This window comes from Cheilinus undulatus, linkage group 12 (genome assembly GCF_018320785.1).
Source record: "Cheilinus undulatus linkage group 12, ASM1832078v1, whole genome shotgun sequence".
Classification (NCBI taxonomy): Eukaryota; Metazoa; Chordata; class Actinopteri; order Labriformes; family Labridae; genus Cheilinus; species Cheilinus undulatus.
The window spans coordinates 32,358,771-32,373,039 of NC_054876.1; the positions used below are offsets into that span (position 1 = coordinate 32,358,771).

General features: G+C 39.7%; 1 protein-coding gene across 1 annotated transcript; it reads right to left on the bottom strand.

Moving 5' to 3' along the window:
* Window positions 1–1,532: 1,532 nt before the first annotated feature.
* On the bottom strand, window positions 1,533–13,874 carry paxbp1 (PAX3 and PAX7 binding protein 1). The gene is made up of 18 exons (XM_041801120.1): window positions 13,440–13,874; window positions 13,045–13,167; window positions 11,794–12,006; window positions 11,271–11,486; window positions 11,073–11,173; window positions 10,181–10,404; window positions 9,660–9,849; window positions 7,071–7,194; window positions 6,397–6,499; window positions 6,041–6,156; window positions 5,739–5,938; window positions 5,501–5,648; window positions 5,272–5,393; window positions 5,087–5,163; window positions 4,922–4,988; window positions 4,644–4,790; window positions 3,068–3,222; window positions 1,533–2,315 (listed from the first exon to the last, which is right to left on the bottom strand). The coding sequence occupies exons 1-18, from the start codon at window positions 13,753–13,755 to the stop codon at window positions 2,195–2,197; spliced, it is 2,763 nt and encodes a 920-aa protein (XP_041657054.1). The 5' UTR covers window positions 13,756–13,874; the 3' UTR covers window positions 1,533–2,194.
* Between the last annotated feature and the right edge of the window lie 395 nt (window positions 13,875–14,269).

A 14,269-nucleotide genomic window follows, 5' to 3' on the forward strand; every position in this document is an offset into this window, starting at 1 on the left:
GTTGCTCTGTTAAATGCGTTCAGTTGGAGGAGGGGAAACAGAAGCCAAGAAGCAGCCCCGCCTCCTCATTAACATAAACACAGATGGAGCAAGTCTCCAGCCTGAGCATACATTAGTAACAAACCAGCACCAAATTTATGATTTTGTCTTCATACCGAGAGCCCTGTCAGTAGTTTTGATGAAGAAGAGAGGAACAGGCTACAAGTCTTTTGGATAACTTTGGAAAGAAAACGCACAGACTAACCTGACTTCTGGATTTCCCTCTTTGATGGTTAAAGTAGACAGATGGGCCATAACATTATGAATGCAGAGTTCAATACTTCTATTATAAAGTCAACTGTAAACTTATTCATTTCCAGTTTTTGTCCATGTTTCAAAAGTATCCCCCTCCTTGGATGTTTGACCCTTTTATTGATTTTACAAATCAATCATGTCAGTATAGTTTGGCTTTTTTGACAAAAACAAAACAAAACCTCTCTAATGTAAAAATGAAAACAGGTTTCTGCAAAGTAATGTCAATCAAATAAAAACATGTTTTATAAAAAAAAAAAAGTGACCGAATAGATATTTACTGTCTTCCAAGTCATTATTTCGGAGATGCACCTTTGGCTGCAATCACAGCAGAGTCTGGATAGGTCTGTCAGGTTTGCCCTTCTGGAAACTGCAGTTTTATGCCACTCTTTGAAAACCAGCTCAAACTCTGTCAGGTTGCAAGGGGGTCACATATGAACAACTGTTTTCAAGTCCAACCAGCAATTGTCTATTGGATTGAGGTCTGGGCTTTGGTGTGGCCACACCTTGTTGTCTTAAAACCATTTCTGTGCAACTTTCGCTGCATGCTTTGGGTCATTGTCTTGCTGGGAAAAAACTCTTCTCCCAACCCTTAGTTCTCTTGCAGACTGAAGACTGTCCTCTAGGATTTTTCTGTTTTGCAGCATTCATGTTATCCTCTGCCTTCAAAAGCCTTCCAGGACCGGCTGCCTAGAAGCATCCCCACAACATGATGCTGCCACCACCAATTTTCACAGTTGGGATGATGTGTTTGTGGTGATGTGCAGTGTTTGTGTCCACCAAACAGTGTCTTGTCTGATGGCCAGAAACATCATTTTGGTCTCATTAGACCAAAGAACTTCCTCTCGCACATGCCTCTCAAACTGTAGTCCAGATTAAATGAGTTTTCTTCAACAGTGGCTTGTTGCCACTCTGTCATAAAACTTTGACTGGCGAAGAGCCCGGGCAACAGTTGTTGTATGCAGAGTCTCTCCCGTCTCAGCTGCTGAAGCCTGAAACGCTGAGTCATAGGTATCTTGCTGGCCTCTCTCAGTAGTCTCTCTCTTCCATGGTCACTCTGTTGTGAGGACTTGCCTGATCCAGGCAGAACCTTTCTGTCAATGTCAACAAGTGTTGAAGCTTCATTTGAGAATTTATTGTAGAACTGTTTTTATCAGACTGCTTCAGATTAGGTGGTCATGATGTTATGGGTGCAGTTGTATGCAAACTATTGTTAAACAAAACTATCTCATCAAGACAGCTATCATTTAAAATACTATTTTATTCACAGGAAAATAAAATACCAAAAACAGGAGTTGTACAAACGTGGACACAAAGCTCTCAACTCTGGTACGATGATCAGGCGAGTCCATGGGCGGCAGAGAAGATATTTCAAATGAAATGGGGATTTAAAGAACGATAACAGTGACATGTACCACGGAGCATTTAGAGACGAGTTGGCTGTCAGTTCTGAGGGAAATTTTGACCAAATACAAAGTTATTTAAGCACACACCAATGAGAAAAAAAATGTGGGAAATAAAAGGTGGTTTCTTCTTCTTCTTCTTTTTTTTTTTTACATAAGAAGGTGGTATGTGTCACTGAGATCAGATATTTTCCAACAGATGTCGATAATCCATGTCAACAGTTGTTTTCTCTTAATAAATTATGCTTTAAAACACTGCAGCATGCAGTAAAACGGAGTGGTATTTTACAGCTGACAATACAAGGCCTCATTTCAGCACCAGTCTTGTGTTGATGAGTGTGTGAACACACCTTTCTATACATTATCCACAATATTTACACCCAGATTTTGTTTCAGCATCTGTGAAGCTTTTTTCAGGAATCCTAATTAGTTATCCTGGGACTTCACATGTGCAATCACTTCGAAAGATAATTAAAAAGCTGCTTTTGCTTTATCCTCCGTTAGGACTTTGCTTCCAAAAGTTGCTTGATGTCTTTGACGCCCTGCTCTGCTGCCACGGCAACGATGTGGTCTAGTGCATTCATGCGACCCAACATCTTCATGAGCTCTTTGATTTGGTCTCTGTGGGCACATACAAGTTATATTAGAAATCAGTTTAGTCCTGTTATTAGCACTCTTACCAATCCTAAAGAAACTGCCTTTATATTTCAGTAGATGGAGCTGTAATATGAATGAAGTTTCTAAATTCTGTTCCAGAGCTACCTAAAGTGTGGGGTACTGGAGTTGGGATGCGAAAAGTCATTCACAATAACTAAAAATCATAGAAATTTAAAACATACAAATCACATCTTAAATGATCATAAAATAGGCTACTTGATTACATGATATTTTAAAGCTCAGAATTAACATTTTTAAAACTAGTGTCTCAGTTCAAGAAGTATTGGAATAAGTGATGACACTCTGCTGCTTACTCCAAATTTGAAGTAGTAAGAGTATTTTCAGACACATTTAAGCTTCTTGGAAAGAGTTTGCTGGACCATAAAGTTTGTTTACAAAAAATGTTAATAATAATTAATAGAGAAGAAAATTTAAGTGTCTTTGCAGATACCTGATCAAAATAAAATAAAATAAAATAAAAATAAATCGTACTTTGTGACTCCACAAACACTTTCTGAGTAATGTTACTGTATCTGTAAGCCAAGCATTTGCACTGAAATTTTCTGTTTATGAAACAAAATCTGATGAATACAAGGTGATTATATAAACCTTGTGTTATGGTTGTGCAAGGGTTCTGATGGTTTCACATGATTTTCAGGTCTCAAATTAGTCCACAGCGTACTGGAGGTTGGATAAGGCTGCTATATTCTATTTACCGAGTGTTGCGTCGATCTATGTCAGATCCACTCAAAGTGCTGCGGTTCAACGAGTTTGCCAGGTGAGTAACGTAGCGACAAAACGGCTCCAGCTGAGGAAACGTCTGCTGGCCCTTAAGCCCAGAGAACCAGTGTGCTGGCAAACACTCCCCCACCTGAAAAAGGAATTAAAACAGAGAAAGATGAGAAATCAGTAGCCCTCTTTCAACCAGTCTATTGAGTCAATTAAAAAAAATCATTATCAGCAAATCACACTGACATGGTCAGAGAGGTTTGTTTTTGAAACACAAATTACTCTATAAATCGTCTGCTTCAGGAGACAAGCAAGTATCTGCTATTCTGATGGTTGAAATAACCCAATCTTTATTTTTAGAAGTTGTAGGCACAGAATGTACGGAAAATACTGCATAACATCTGAACAGTAGTGAAAGGTGTGTAAATACTGCTTGGGATCCGAAATGAGAAGGTTTTCTTTGTCCAGGTATACTCTGTACAGTTAGATAAATGTCATGACAGAATATCAACTTATACTACACAAGGGCATTGTTGAGTGTACACAACCAAAGCTCATGTGCTCACGTTCGCAGGCATGATCTTAGAGCTTGCATTGTATGTATTGACTTGGAACAGCCAGGAAGTTTCCACAGACTGAAGTTGAAGTCAGAGAGGAAGGACATTGAAGTTGTTTTGCTAGTGTGCAGAAGATGTTTGCTATTCTGCTAATAAAGCAGACACATGTGGCAGCACTGATACATGCAGTCTGGTGTACTAAAACCTTCCATAAATACAGATATCTAATAAATCCATGTTGCCATGTTTCTTTTAGATGACGTCTTCAATTGTGCACAAGTGCAATTAGGAAAAGGCTTGAAATGGGAGAATCTGGTCACTGCTGGGCTTTCACTCCAACTATTTGGGAAATGCTGCTTGTGTCGTGATTGGCCCATGTTTCCCTTGTACAATGTGCAATGGTGCCAAAATCAGGACAGAAACAGACTCAGTTCACACCATGTATGCCCAGTCTTAAGACCACTTTTTTTGTGGGAGGCGATTTAAAAGACAGATCTATGCTGATGTCCTGTTTTTAGATAATCTACTAAGTGTGGATTGTGTTTGAATAGGCTCTCATGCAAACAACAGGCTATCACTGTTAAATTGATGGATTAAGGATACAAATGCTTTAACAGGTTGGAGCTGATAAAATGGCCCAATCTGTTTGCCATTTTCAAATCTTAATTAAACATACACACATTCTTAACATCTTTATTTAAGCCAGAGACAGAGTTCAAGAGACAGGAACATAAGTGTTCAATTTAAAACAAAAAAGTTAAGTGTCAAGTTCCACTTGTATGTGCGCCACAGAACAAAGGATTCATATCTCATCTGAGCAAAAGAGGAGCATCAGTTCTTATGATGGAAATAACAGGATACACACTTACCAAAAAGCACAATGATTTGATAACACATCAAATGTAACATCAACCAATCATTTTCTTCGTACACATTAATATGGAAACAGGGACTTTAATCCTATTCATAGAAGTTCATAAACAGCTGCTTTAACATACTGACTCACCTTCAGACACTTGAGAACATTGTCCTCACAGGTATCAGTGGTCTGCAGGGCAGAGAGGATGTATCTGTTCAGAGTGCTGTCCAAAGCAAGATCCCTCAGACAGGAACCGGATAGGATACCATCCCACTGCAGGATGTTACCCAGCAGCTGTTCAGGAAGAAATAACAGATTTAGATCAACTCCTTACTATATGTGATGGGACCTACAGCAGTTACTTGGCATAGTAATTAGTTTCTTCAATCTAAAAATAGTGTTGTCTTTTATAGTTTTACACATACCTTCACACAGGACCAGAACTGTCTCTGGTAAAATAAGTAGGGCCCACTGTTTTTGTTGTCTAACACGCTGAAGAAAAAAAAAGGGTTTTCAGTCAAACACAGTTCTTTAAATAGATTTGATTAAAAAACAGTACACCCTGAAGTGTTTGCTTTAATACAACATACTTCTTTGGATAAAGTGGAAGAAAGACATCTTCATCCAGAGTCCGTCTGGCCCTCAAGACAATCGTTTTCAAAAGCTCCTGGTGGAGAAAGAAACCAAAAAAAAAAGACTGTTTTAGACAAAGGCCAAGCTATACTTGCAGGTAAAAACCTTATTTTTAAGCATGTAGTAATGTGGTGATCAGTACCTGGGTGTATCTGTTGTCTCCATGCAACACTGTGGGGTAACCTTTCATTAGTCTGTGAATGAAGCTCACAAAACTGGCCGTCTGACTGCTTGAAAGCGGGTCCCAAACCTGCTCTGCCAACACTGACACACAACCACAGACGATTTAGAAATTCAACACATTCAGCATAATATGTGCATTTTTGTAATAAATCTTTGCATGCTTGGTGCAGCTGTGCATGTCTCTCTACCTGTCAGTTTGGAGAGGATGACCTTCTCCACAATAGCAGGCAACAGGCTGATATCTGCATCTCCTCTCTGCAAAGTGCTGTGCTCCTCAAAGCCGTAAAACAACAGAGACTCGAACCAAATCATGTACTCAAAATTTGCACAATTTGCCTGAAGAGGAAAAGAAAATTAGCTATAAGAAAACAAGCCTTCTATAACAAAATAGAACATTTTCCCAAAAAAATCACGTGCTTTTCCTACCTCTAGAGGGTTCCATGTGATCAGCTGTAGGCGGACTAATGGATTAAAGAGTTTGGGCAGACAAAGGCCGATATAAGCATCTCTGTAACAGTCTGCATATTCTCTCCTCCAAACTTCAAAATGGGATTTGATGGAGTCTAGAGAATGAAAGTCCTCCACCACGTCCTCAAACACTTTCTTACTTTCTTTGACAATACGATCTGGAGAAGAAGAGAGGCATTAGTGAAGCACAAGCTACAGCATGATGAGCAATTTTTCTTTTTATTTATCATGGTAGTCTTGTCAGCAGTTTCATAGTGTACCTCTCTCCATGTTGAAGCTCGTGATGTCAGTAGAGGTTTCTTCATCATCAGACGATAAGCCTTCTTTATGCTCTGCCCTCTTTCCATTCTGCTCTCTAGCTTGTCGTCGCCGAGTTCTGAAAGCAACAACAAGCACCAAGTCAGACAATTTAAGGATAAAAGAACCAGACTTAGCACAAAAAGTAAGGACATTTTCCTTTAGCAAACAGGAGCCTCAATAGCATGTGGAAGAACCATACACAGCCACAACACCCTCATTCTACAAACACAACAGCATAGAGCTGATTAGCCTGAAAAATGCACTAAAATAAGCCTTCAAATCTTAAACTATGTCTAAGAGTGAAAGAGTCTCATACCGTCGTGCCTCTCTTTCTGCTATCCTCCTCTGGCGACTGTGCTCTTGGTAAGCTGTCCGGTCTCGACCAAATGAATCCAGACTTGGAGCCATGACCGCTTTATCTGAAAGAGACAAGAGCAATGTAAGAACCAGTAATTGGAAGGTAAAGATAACCTATAACCTTATAATCTCAGACAATACAAGAAGTCTCATTTGTAAATCTAAATGATCAAAAATTGATTAGATAGGTAAAAGGCATTGTTAACACACAAGCTAAATTATGAATCTATGAAGCGTTTGTCGATAAATACACAGTATTTGAGAAAATGTTTTTCTTCATTTCCTAGTCACTTACCTGGCTGCAACCTCCCTCATGTTACTGTGAAAGTGACAGCTGATACGTCACTTCCTTACAAGGTGTTTATCTAAATAAGTGACTTATCTTTTGAGCTGAGTTTCAAGCAGCCAGCTCTCAGTCAGACTCAGCCACTTAAGAGCAGCCAATAGTTAGACATTTTCCTGTGTACATGCTCGCTCACTCACTCACTCACTCAGTTGAAATCACACCTTAACAGGGGAATTAACGGGGTTAGAGGGGATCAAAGTAAGAACACAAATCCACTCGCACACACTCGTACAAAGAGCTAACGAGGCTGTTCAAATAAATCATAAAAACCTTCAAGATGGACTGACTTGAAAGGCTTGCAAACTCCGACGATTCATCTTTAATATCATCCTGTCTTCTCTGGACAAGTCGTGAGGCCCGTTGCCTTAGTAACTGGTGCATGGCAGCCTCCAGCTCCAGGACAGCAGGCACCTGAAAGATATGATGCCTTCTGTGACCTCTGACACAAACAAAAGCGGGGCTACGACTCACAGGGTCGTCTCTCTGGAGGAGCAAGAGAAGCGTGACAGACAGAACAATACAGGAACAGAGATATTGCTAGAGCTGGGTGAACACTTGGTTACCATAAAGAAGATCAGGTTTCTTTGCTGAGATTCTTGAATACTAAAAGTCATTTGTCCAGCCAAATAAAGTTTATACATTTAAGTAAATTGTTTCAGTACTTGCAAAGTTAATTCACTGAAATAAGCAAAAATAGCTCAAAGTCTTCCACCCAGCACTTGACAATATAAAGTTCCAGTCTTAGTGTTTATCCACACAAAGTAATACTGACAATGATGGTTAATGTCCCATTTCCGTCTGCGCGTTCTGTGCACTGTGAGTCACCTAACAGAGTTAAAACAAACATTAATGTGGATGCATGATGGAAGCTGGCTGCCCAGTTCTTGGTTTGTTCCAAGTAATCAGTGCTCTGCTGCTGCAGGATCAAGACTGAATTATTCTGATCACACATGCATTTAACAAGTAGAAAAAAATCTACTGAAAACAGTTAATCAGGCTTTGTAAATCATTAATCGCATATATGGATAATATCAGCAAGACGGCATTACAGGTGTATAATCCGGTTTTTAATTGGTTATATATTTAAATGTATGTATATATGATAATTTATAGCCATTATTTTACTGCATCTGATCTGTTACTCTATTTACATTTGACATCCTCCTTATCCTCCCCACAGACATTCACTAGTAGGTCTACCTCTGCTTTCAGTCTGACTAGGGCTCTACCTCTTCACTGGTGTTTCATTTATTCTCAAAGTTTCGCTGTTATTCCTCATGAAGTTTTCAGTTTTCATTACACACAAGCACGCAGGAAGCTTCTTGTTAGTGACGTCATGAAAGTTTGTAAAGAAAGAAGGTTCTTTACAGCGGTATCAGACCTTTTCACCAGATTTTAAAGTAGTGACACAGAAATGAACTTCTTAACTGAGACCTCTGCAAATCAGTAAATGAATTCAGCATTTTTTAACGCAGTATTTTGGCACGTATCTGCATGCAGGAGACTGCGCTTATCTGTGTGTCTCTGTGTGCATGTGTTCTAGAAGAAGCGCTCACAGACAGAGACAGGAGGAGGAGAGATAGAGACTAATGGGGCTTTTCCATTAATTGAGCTGCTTGGCTTTTCTTGATTTGACTCAGCACGGCAGCTCAGCAGTGCAGGTGATTTGCTTTTCCACCACAACCGAGCTATTGGTTTGAGGGCGCATCTAGAACTGATGGCGTGGCAGTTTGAGCCCTCATCAACAGTCATGAATACTGCACTCGCTGAGGTTAATGTGCTAACTCACTACTGGATTAACGTCTATTTATAACACTGACGAAACAAAAACAGGAAAGACAGGAGTTAGAGCTGAATGTTCTTGATTAATCTGATTGTCTTTACATTGTTTTAAAGCAAAAATGAAGCCATCCCGATTTCACTCGTCAGAACCCTGACTGTCTGCAACCAGCGGACTGTAGTATGAGCACATACATCTTGGGTTCGAAGTGTAGGATGCAGTCAGGCCAAACAGAGGCAGGGATAAAATGCATTCCCCCCCTGTGGGATGACAATTTATTATCAGAGGGTGGGATATCAGAATCAGAAGGGGGTAACACCCCCCCCCCCCGCAAATTGCACTCTGCAAACTGCTTTGATATCACCGCACCGCACTTGGAGCTGGTGGGCTGTGCTTCTCAGCGCAGCCAAACTGGTGATGGAAAAGTAAATCAGCACAGCTTCGTTTGGATCAGCGCAGCCAAAAGTCATAGTGCAGAAGCCCCCCATATAGGTTGTCTTATTAATAAATCCTGGATGGTTTGTATCTCTCTGATGTATAAAATAATAATTATAAACAGACCCTGACAAGTATGGCTTGATTTTTAATCTATTTTACTATGCTACACTGGAAAATTAAAACTGTGACATATGACCACAGTGTAATTAATCTGCTTTAAAAAAAAAAAAGGTGTGAATAATTAATCAAAATTAAACACGTTATTTCGACAGCACTAGTTTGAATATTTAGAGAACACAGCTGAAGTGCAGAACAGTAACCTTGAATTATTAAAAAAAAGCTTGCCTAAAAAAAAAAAAATTTTGAGTATGTCAAGATAAGGATCGTAATATCTTTAACAAGAATGAAAAAACCAGAATTATTGAGAAATCTATGTAGTGTTACTTATAGTAACATTTACAGCACTGTTAACTATAAATAGTGACAGTATCCCAGTAAAAAATGTCTTTACCAAAACAATTGGAATAGGATGGCCTTTCGTTTCTCAATACAGGATTGTCAAGAGACTATCTTTTTAAATACCACATGAAGTGGTCAGAGATCTCACAGACACAAAACAGAGAACAGCTATTCAGACAGCACATTGTTTCTCCCTTACCTTTTCACTGAAACACTCAAGCAAGTCTCCAACATACCCTCGCATCTCTTGCAAGAATTTATATTGCTCTGCATTGTCATTGGACGAGCCCTCCAGCTGCTGTATGGCGCTCTCAGAGGCAGCTAGGTCTTCTTCGATCTGTTTGAGGCGCTTGTTGTTCGCGTTGTGGCCTGCATGCATTTGGCTGAGCCTACAGACACATGACATACAGATAGAGACAGTGAGGAGGACTTGGATCAAACAGAGCAGAAAATACAACTACTCAAATTATGATTACTGACGCACACCTCAAAGATCAACCATCTGTATACAGAGATGTAATGAAAACTGAACAAGAGTTATGAGCTCCAAGGGAAACGCGAGTTATCGAGGGACTAACAGGACCCCTTTTAGTCCCCCATTTAGCCTCTCTGGCCCTTTGAGTTTGGGGTAACTCTGTTAGGTCTGCATGGCCACAGCAAACAGATATGGCAGCACCTGAGCTCAAGACTGATATTGCTGCAGCCTTTGACTGAACCTACCTCTCCTGCAGGCGTTTCTTTACCAGATCAATGGATACCGGGGTCAGATCACTAATAGGGACCCCGTAGTGAACAGAGCCATTGTCTGCTTGGCCCGGTTGTTTGCAGGTCTGTGAGACCACAGTGCTGTAGCTGAACGGCATGCTGTAGGAAGCTCCATAGGGCTGGGTTTCATAGCTGTTCTGGTAGTAGACTGTGTTGTCCTCTGGCTGACTACTTTGAACCTGGACATAAAAAAAAAGAAAATTGATATGTCTTCAGTAAAAAAATCAAGCATGTGACAAGCAAAGATGCACTATACTTTATTTTGTAAAACAGATTTACATGACTCATGAAAGTTACCTCCTTGGTTTGGAAAACACAGAATTCAAGAACAAGCTAAAATTTGCTGCTGTAACACGAAAAATTGTGGCTATTCAAGTATTCATCCCTTAACTTTGTTGTCCAATTAATAAATCAACATTTTAAACTTCCTTTCTATCAGCAGTTTAAATATTTTTTCTCCTTCAACTCAAATATAAAAATTATATATTGCACTTAAACCATGAAAAGCTTTGCATGTTTAAATACATTTGAGAATATTTTCATATTCAGCTGTCAGAAATTAGTGCTCCGTCCCCTTTTTTCAAGTGAGAACAGAAAGATGGTGTTGCAGAGCATTTATAATAAATTTACTAAGAATTTTAAACCATGGTGTAATCACCTGATCCCTAGTTCTCTCTCTCTCTGTCACTCACAGCAGCTTTTGGTCAAAAATACAACAGCTTCTGAGCTTTTGCATACAACTGATTGCTAAAGCACTGGAGAGTATATATATATATTTCTAAACCCTGGGGTACTGAAAAGTATCAGACATTGACCACTTAAGTTGTGATAGTTTGGTACAGCTCACCTGGGGTATGCTGATTCCTTTCCTAATCTGCTCCTGCTCCCAGCGGCTCACCTCCTCATCCTGACCTGCATCAAGGGCCTCGTCATCACTGCCCTCAATACCTGCACACGTAAAAGAGGTTGTCACATGTTAGAGAAAAGGCTGGAAAACAGCGGTATCTTGGCATGAAACCAGTCAGAGCACTTCACTCAACAGTACCTATCTCTTCTGCAATCTTTTGTCTCTGGCTTTTGTTCCTGACTCCACTGAAGCGAATCCTCTTCTCTTCCTCGTCATCGCTGGCATCTTCATCTTCTCCTACAAGCCGTTTTTTGGGAGCTTCTGCCTCTACCAGAGGAGCTTCACCACCCAGCTCTCTAGCCATTTGTCTGCGCTTTCTGGCAGCGTGAATAAATGCTGCATCAGGGATCTCACCTAGAGGAGAGAAACAGGACTTAAGCCAAGTACTTATCTAATTGTGTGTTTCTCAGGTTTTGAGAGTTACATCTGATACACTCTGATGAAAGGATGGCTCAGAGGAGCAATAATAATAACAATAAAAACTTAATCCTAAAATTGGCAGCAGAATTCTCAAGAACTTTAATTTGCTATCAACTAAGACTCTGTTTAACTAAAGAGCCATCATAAGATCAAGTGCTTACAAGAAAAATTAAAGTATTAAATTGGTCATGCAGTGACAACACTGAACAAGCATATACATTTAAGTATGTCTGTTTAGTACCTGGTCTCAGGCTGCCAAGGGTAGAAAGAGTATTGAAAGAAGCTGCAGCGCTGTTGTTCTTCGACACTTGGCCTTGTGCCTGGCCACCTTGACTCCTCGCCTCTTCCTCCTGCTCATCATTACTGTCCACCTCCATTTCTTCCTCCCCTTGTTCACTACCTGTTCTGCTGGTGACTTCTTCTTTGATGCAAACTGCAGGCAGGGATGAAACATCTGGGAATACAGACCACAGAAAGGAAGCCAAGGGAACAACAAAGGTAATTAAATCCATTATGCTTTGTTAGATCCACTTAGCATATATTGTGTGAATGCTTATATTATGCAACATTATACAGAGCAGTCTTGCTATGCAAAAAGCAATGATACACAATGACAGTTCAAGACAGGAATGAGCAATTAATCAAAATTTAGATTAAATCGCAATATGCCCTACTGCAATTTTCAAATCCCAGAATGTGCAACATTTCTTTGACCTGAAATCTGTGTCACTATACCAGTTTAAAATATTTTTAGGCAGAGATATTCAGCTCTGCACATTGTGTAAACATTCAAGTCTCCTTTTCTATACAACTCATATCGAATTTGCAATGACTTAAAACAACCACAATTACATAATTTTTCACAATTGTTCAGCATTAGTTTAATCTACCTGCTTGTTTGTTGAGAAAAACATAAAATAAGAAAATAACAATCACATAATAAATATTGGGGAAAACAATCGCAATTAGATCATTTTTAGGGGTGCACAATACAATCAGCCTGATAATATCAGATATTGGCTTAAAATGGCAATTATCAGTATCAGCAGATATCAAAACGTCTACTGATATTTACAACCAAAATTTTGGCAGTCAATCTCAGCATATATTGAATGTAAATTTTGGTCAAATGTACTAATAAGTTTATGAAGATTTTGGCTGGACAAACAGACATGCATTAGTTTAGGTCTTTTTCTTTGTTCATACTCAAACGTTAAAGTATATTCAAAGGATTGAGGTCTTGGCTCTGACCTACATATTAAAATATCATTTTCAATACTGAATTGGCTAAAACAAATTTGTAAATATCGGCACATCGGATATGGCAAAAATCAAGCATCCTAAATTATTTTCTCTACTCATCCAGTCCTTGTTCAATTTAAAGTTTGATTCTGATCAATATTTCAAAACAACACCTGCATGGTTCAACACATATCCTTATTGCTAATGACAGAAAAGAGACATCATGATCACACGGACAAAGCTTTCCCACCTGATCTGATTTCTTGTTTGACATTTCCAGTCTTCTCCAGGTCTTCTTTGTATTCTTTTTTCAGCTGCTTGACTATTTTCTTGCTGTGGTTGGATTTCTTCACTCTAAATACCTCGGATCCCTCTGTTTACAAACACAGACCCATGAATCAACACATGCAAGTGAAAGTGAGCGCTGAGCTGAAGAAAAACACATGCAACATGATTATCATGCACACGTTTATTGTCAAAAGGAGGATTAGAGCTAAAAGAGATTCATAGTTGAGTTCGCTTATAACGATTTTACTGTCACATGCTTGAACAAATGATGCTGGTTTAATGCTTCCAGCCGTTGAGACACGTTGTCTGCAGCTAATCTTAACCGGCTAGCTTACTTAGCACTGGTGACTTGTATACCTTCTTCATCGGCGAAGCTCAGCAAACTGGCCTTTTTGGGTCCAGGTACCGGTACAATAGCAGTTTCTTTTCCTCTCTTTTCTTTCTTCACACCTCTCACAGGAGTAACATTAGACAGGAAACCGTTACTGTTAACGTTCTCCGCGCCTCCCGGTGCTCCGGTAACGCTGTGAGTGGAGGACTCCATAAACGGGATTTCCTCCCCGATAGGCCCGAACAGTGACGGCGCCAGCTGCGGCTGCTTACTCTCCTCCTGTTCGTCTTCGTCAGACTCATTTCTCCTTCGAAAGTTCGCTCTTTTCGCCTTTTTGAACATTATGCTTCTCTGCTAAATGCAACAGTAAATGCTCAAACATAGGAAACCTTAAAATTTTGCTCGAAGCCAAAGGAACTCATCCCCACAATCCCGGTCAGCCATTTTCTGTCAGAGACTGCCTTCTTCGTTTTCCAAGTTAACTGGTGAAGTAATGTATCACCGGTACGCTATCGCCCCCAACTGGCAAACTGGTCGAAATCAGTCTCCCACTTTCAGCATGGAAAAAATAGACTAAAAGCTGCAGCAGCTGCTCATGAAGATGATGTGTTGAAACAGCCATGCTATTTGTATGCTGGTATTTTCTGATTTGTTACTTCAGGATTAGAATGTAATTTTGGCTCGTCAAAGGGCTAATTATAATGCTACATGCCACCAAAGCTTTGGATAGGCTATATCTTAACAATATTAAGTATTGATTTATTTATGATTTATTATATACTATACAGGGGGCAGTGAACTGTGGAGTGTCACTGATCACTGATCTGGACTTTGCTTATGATGCAGGGATCTTTGT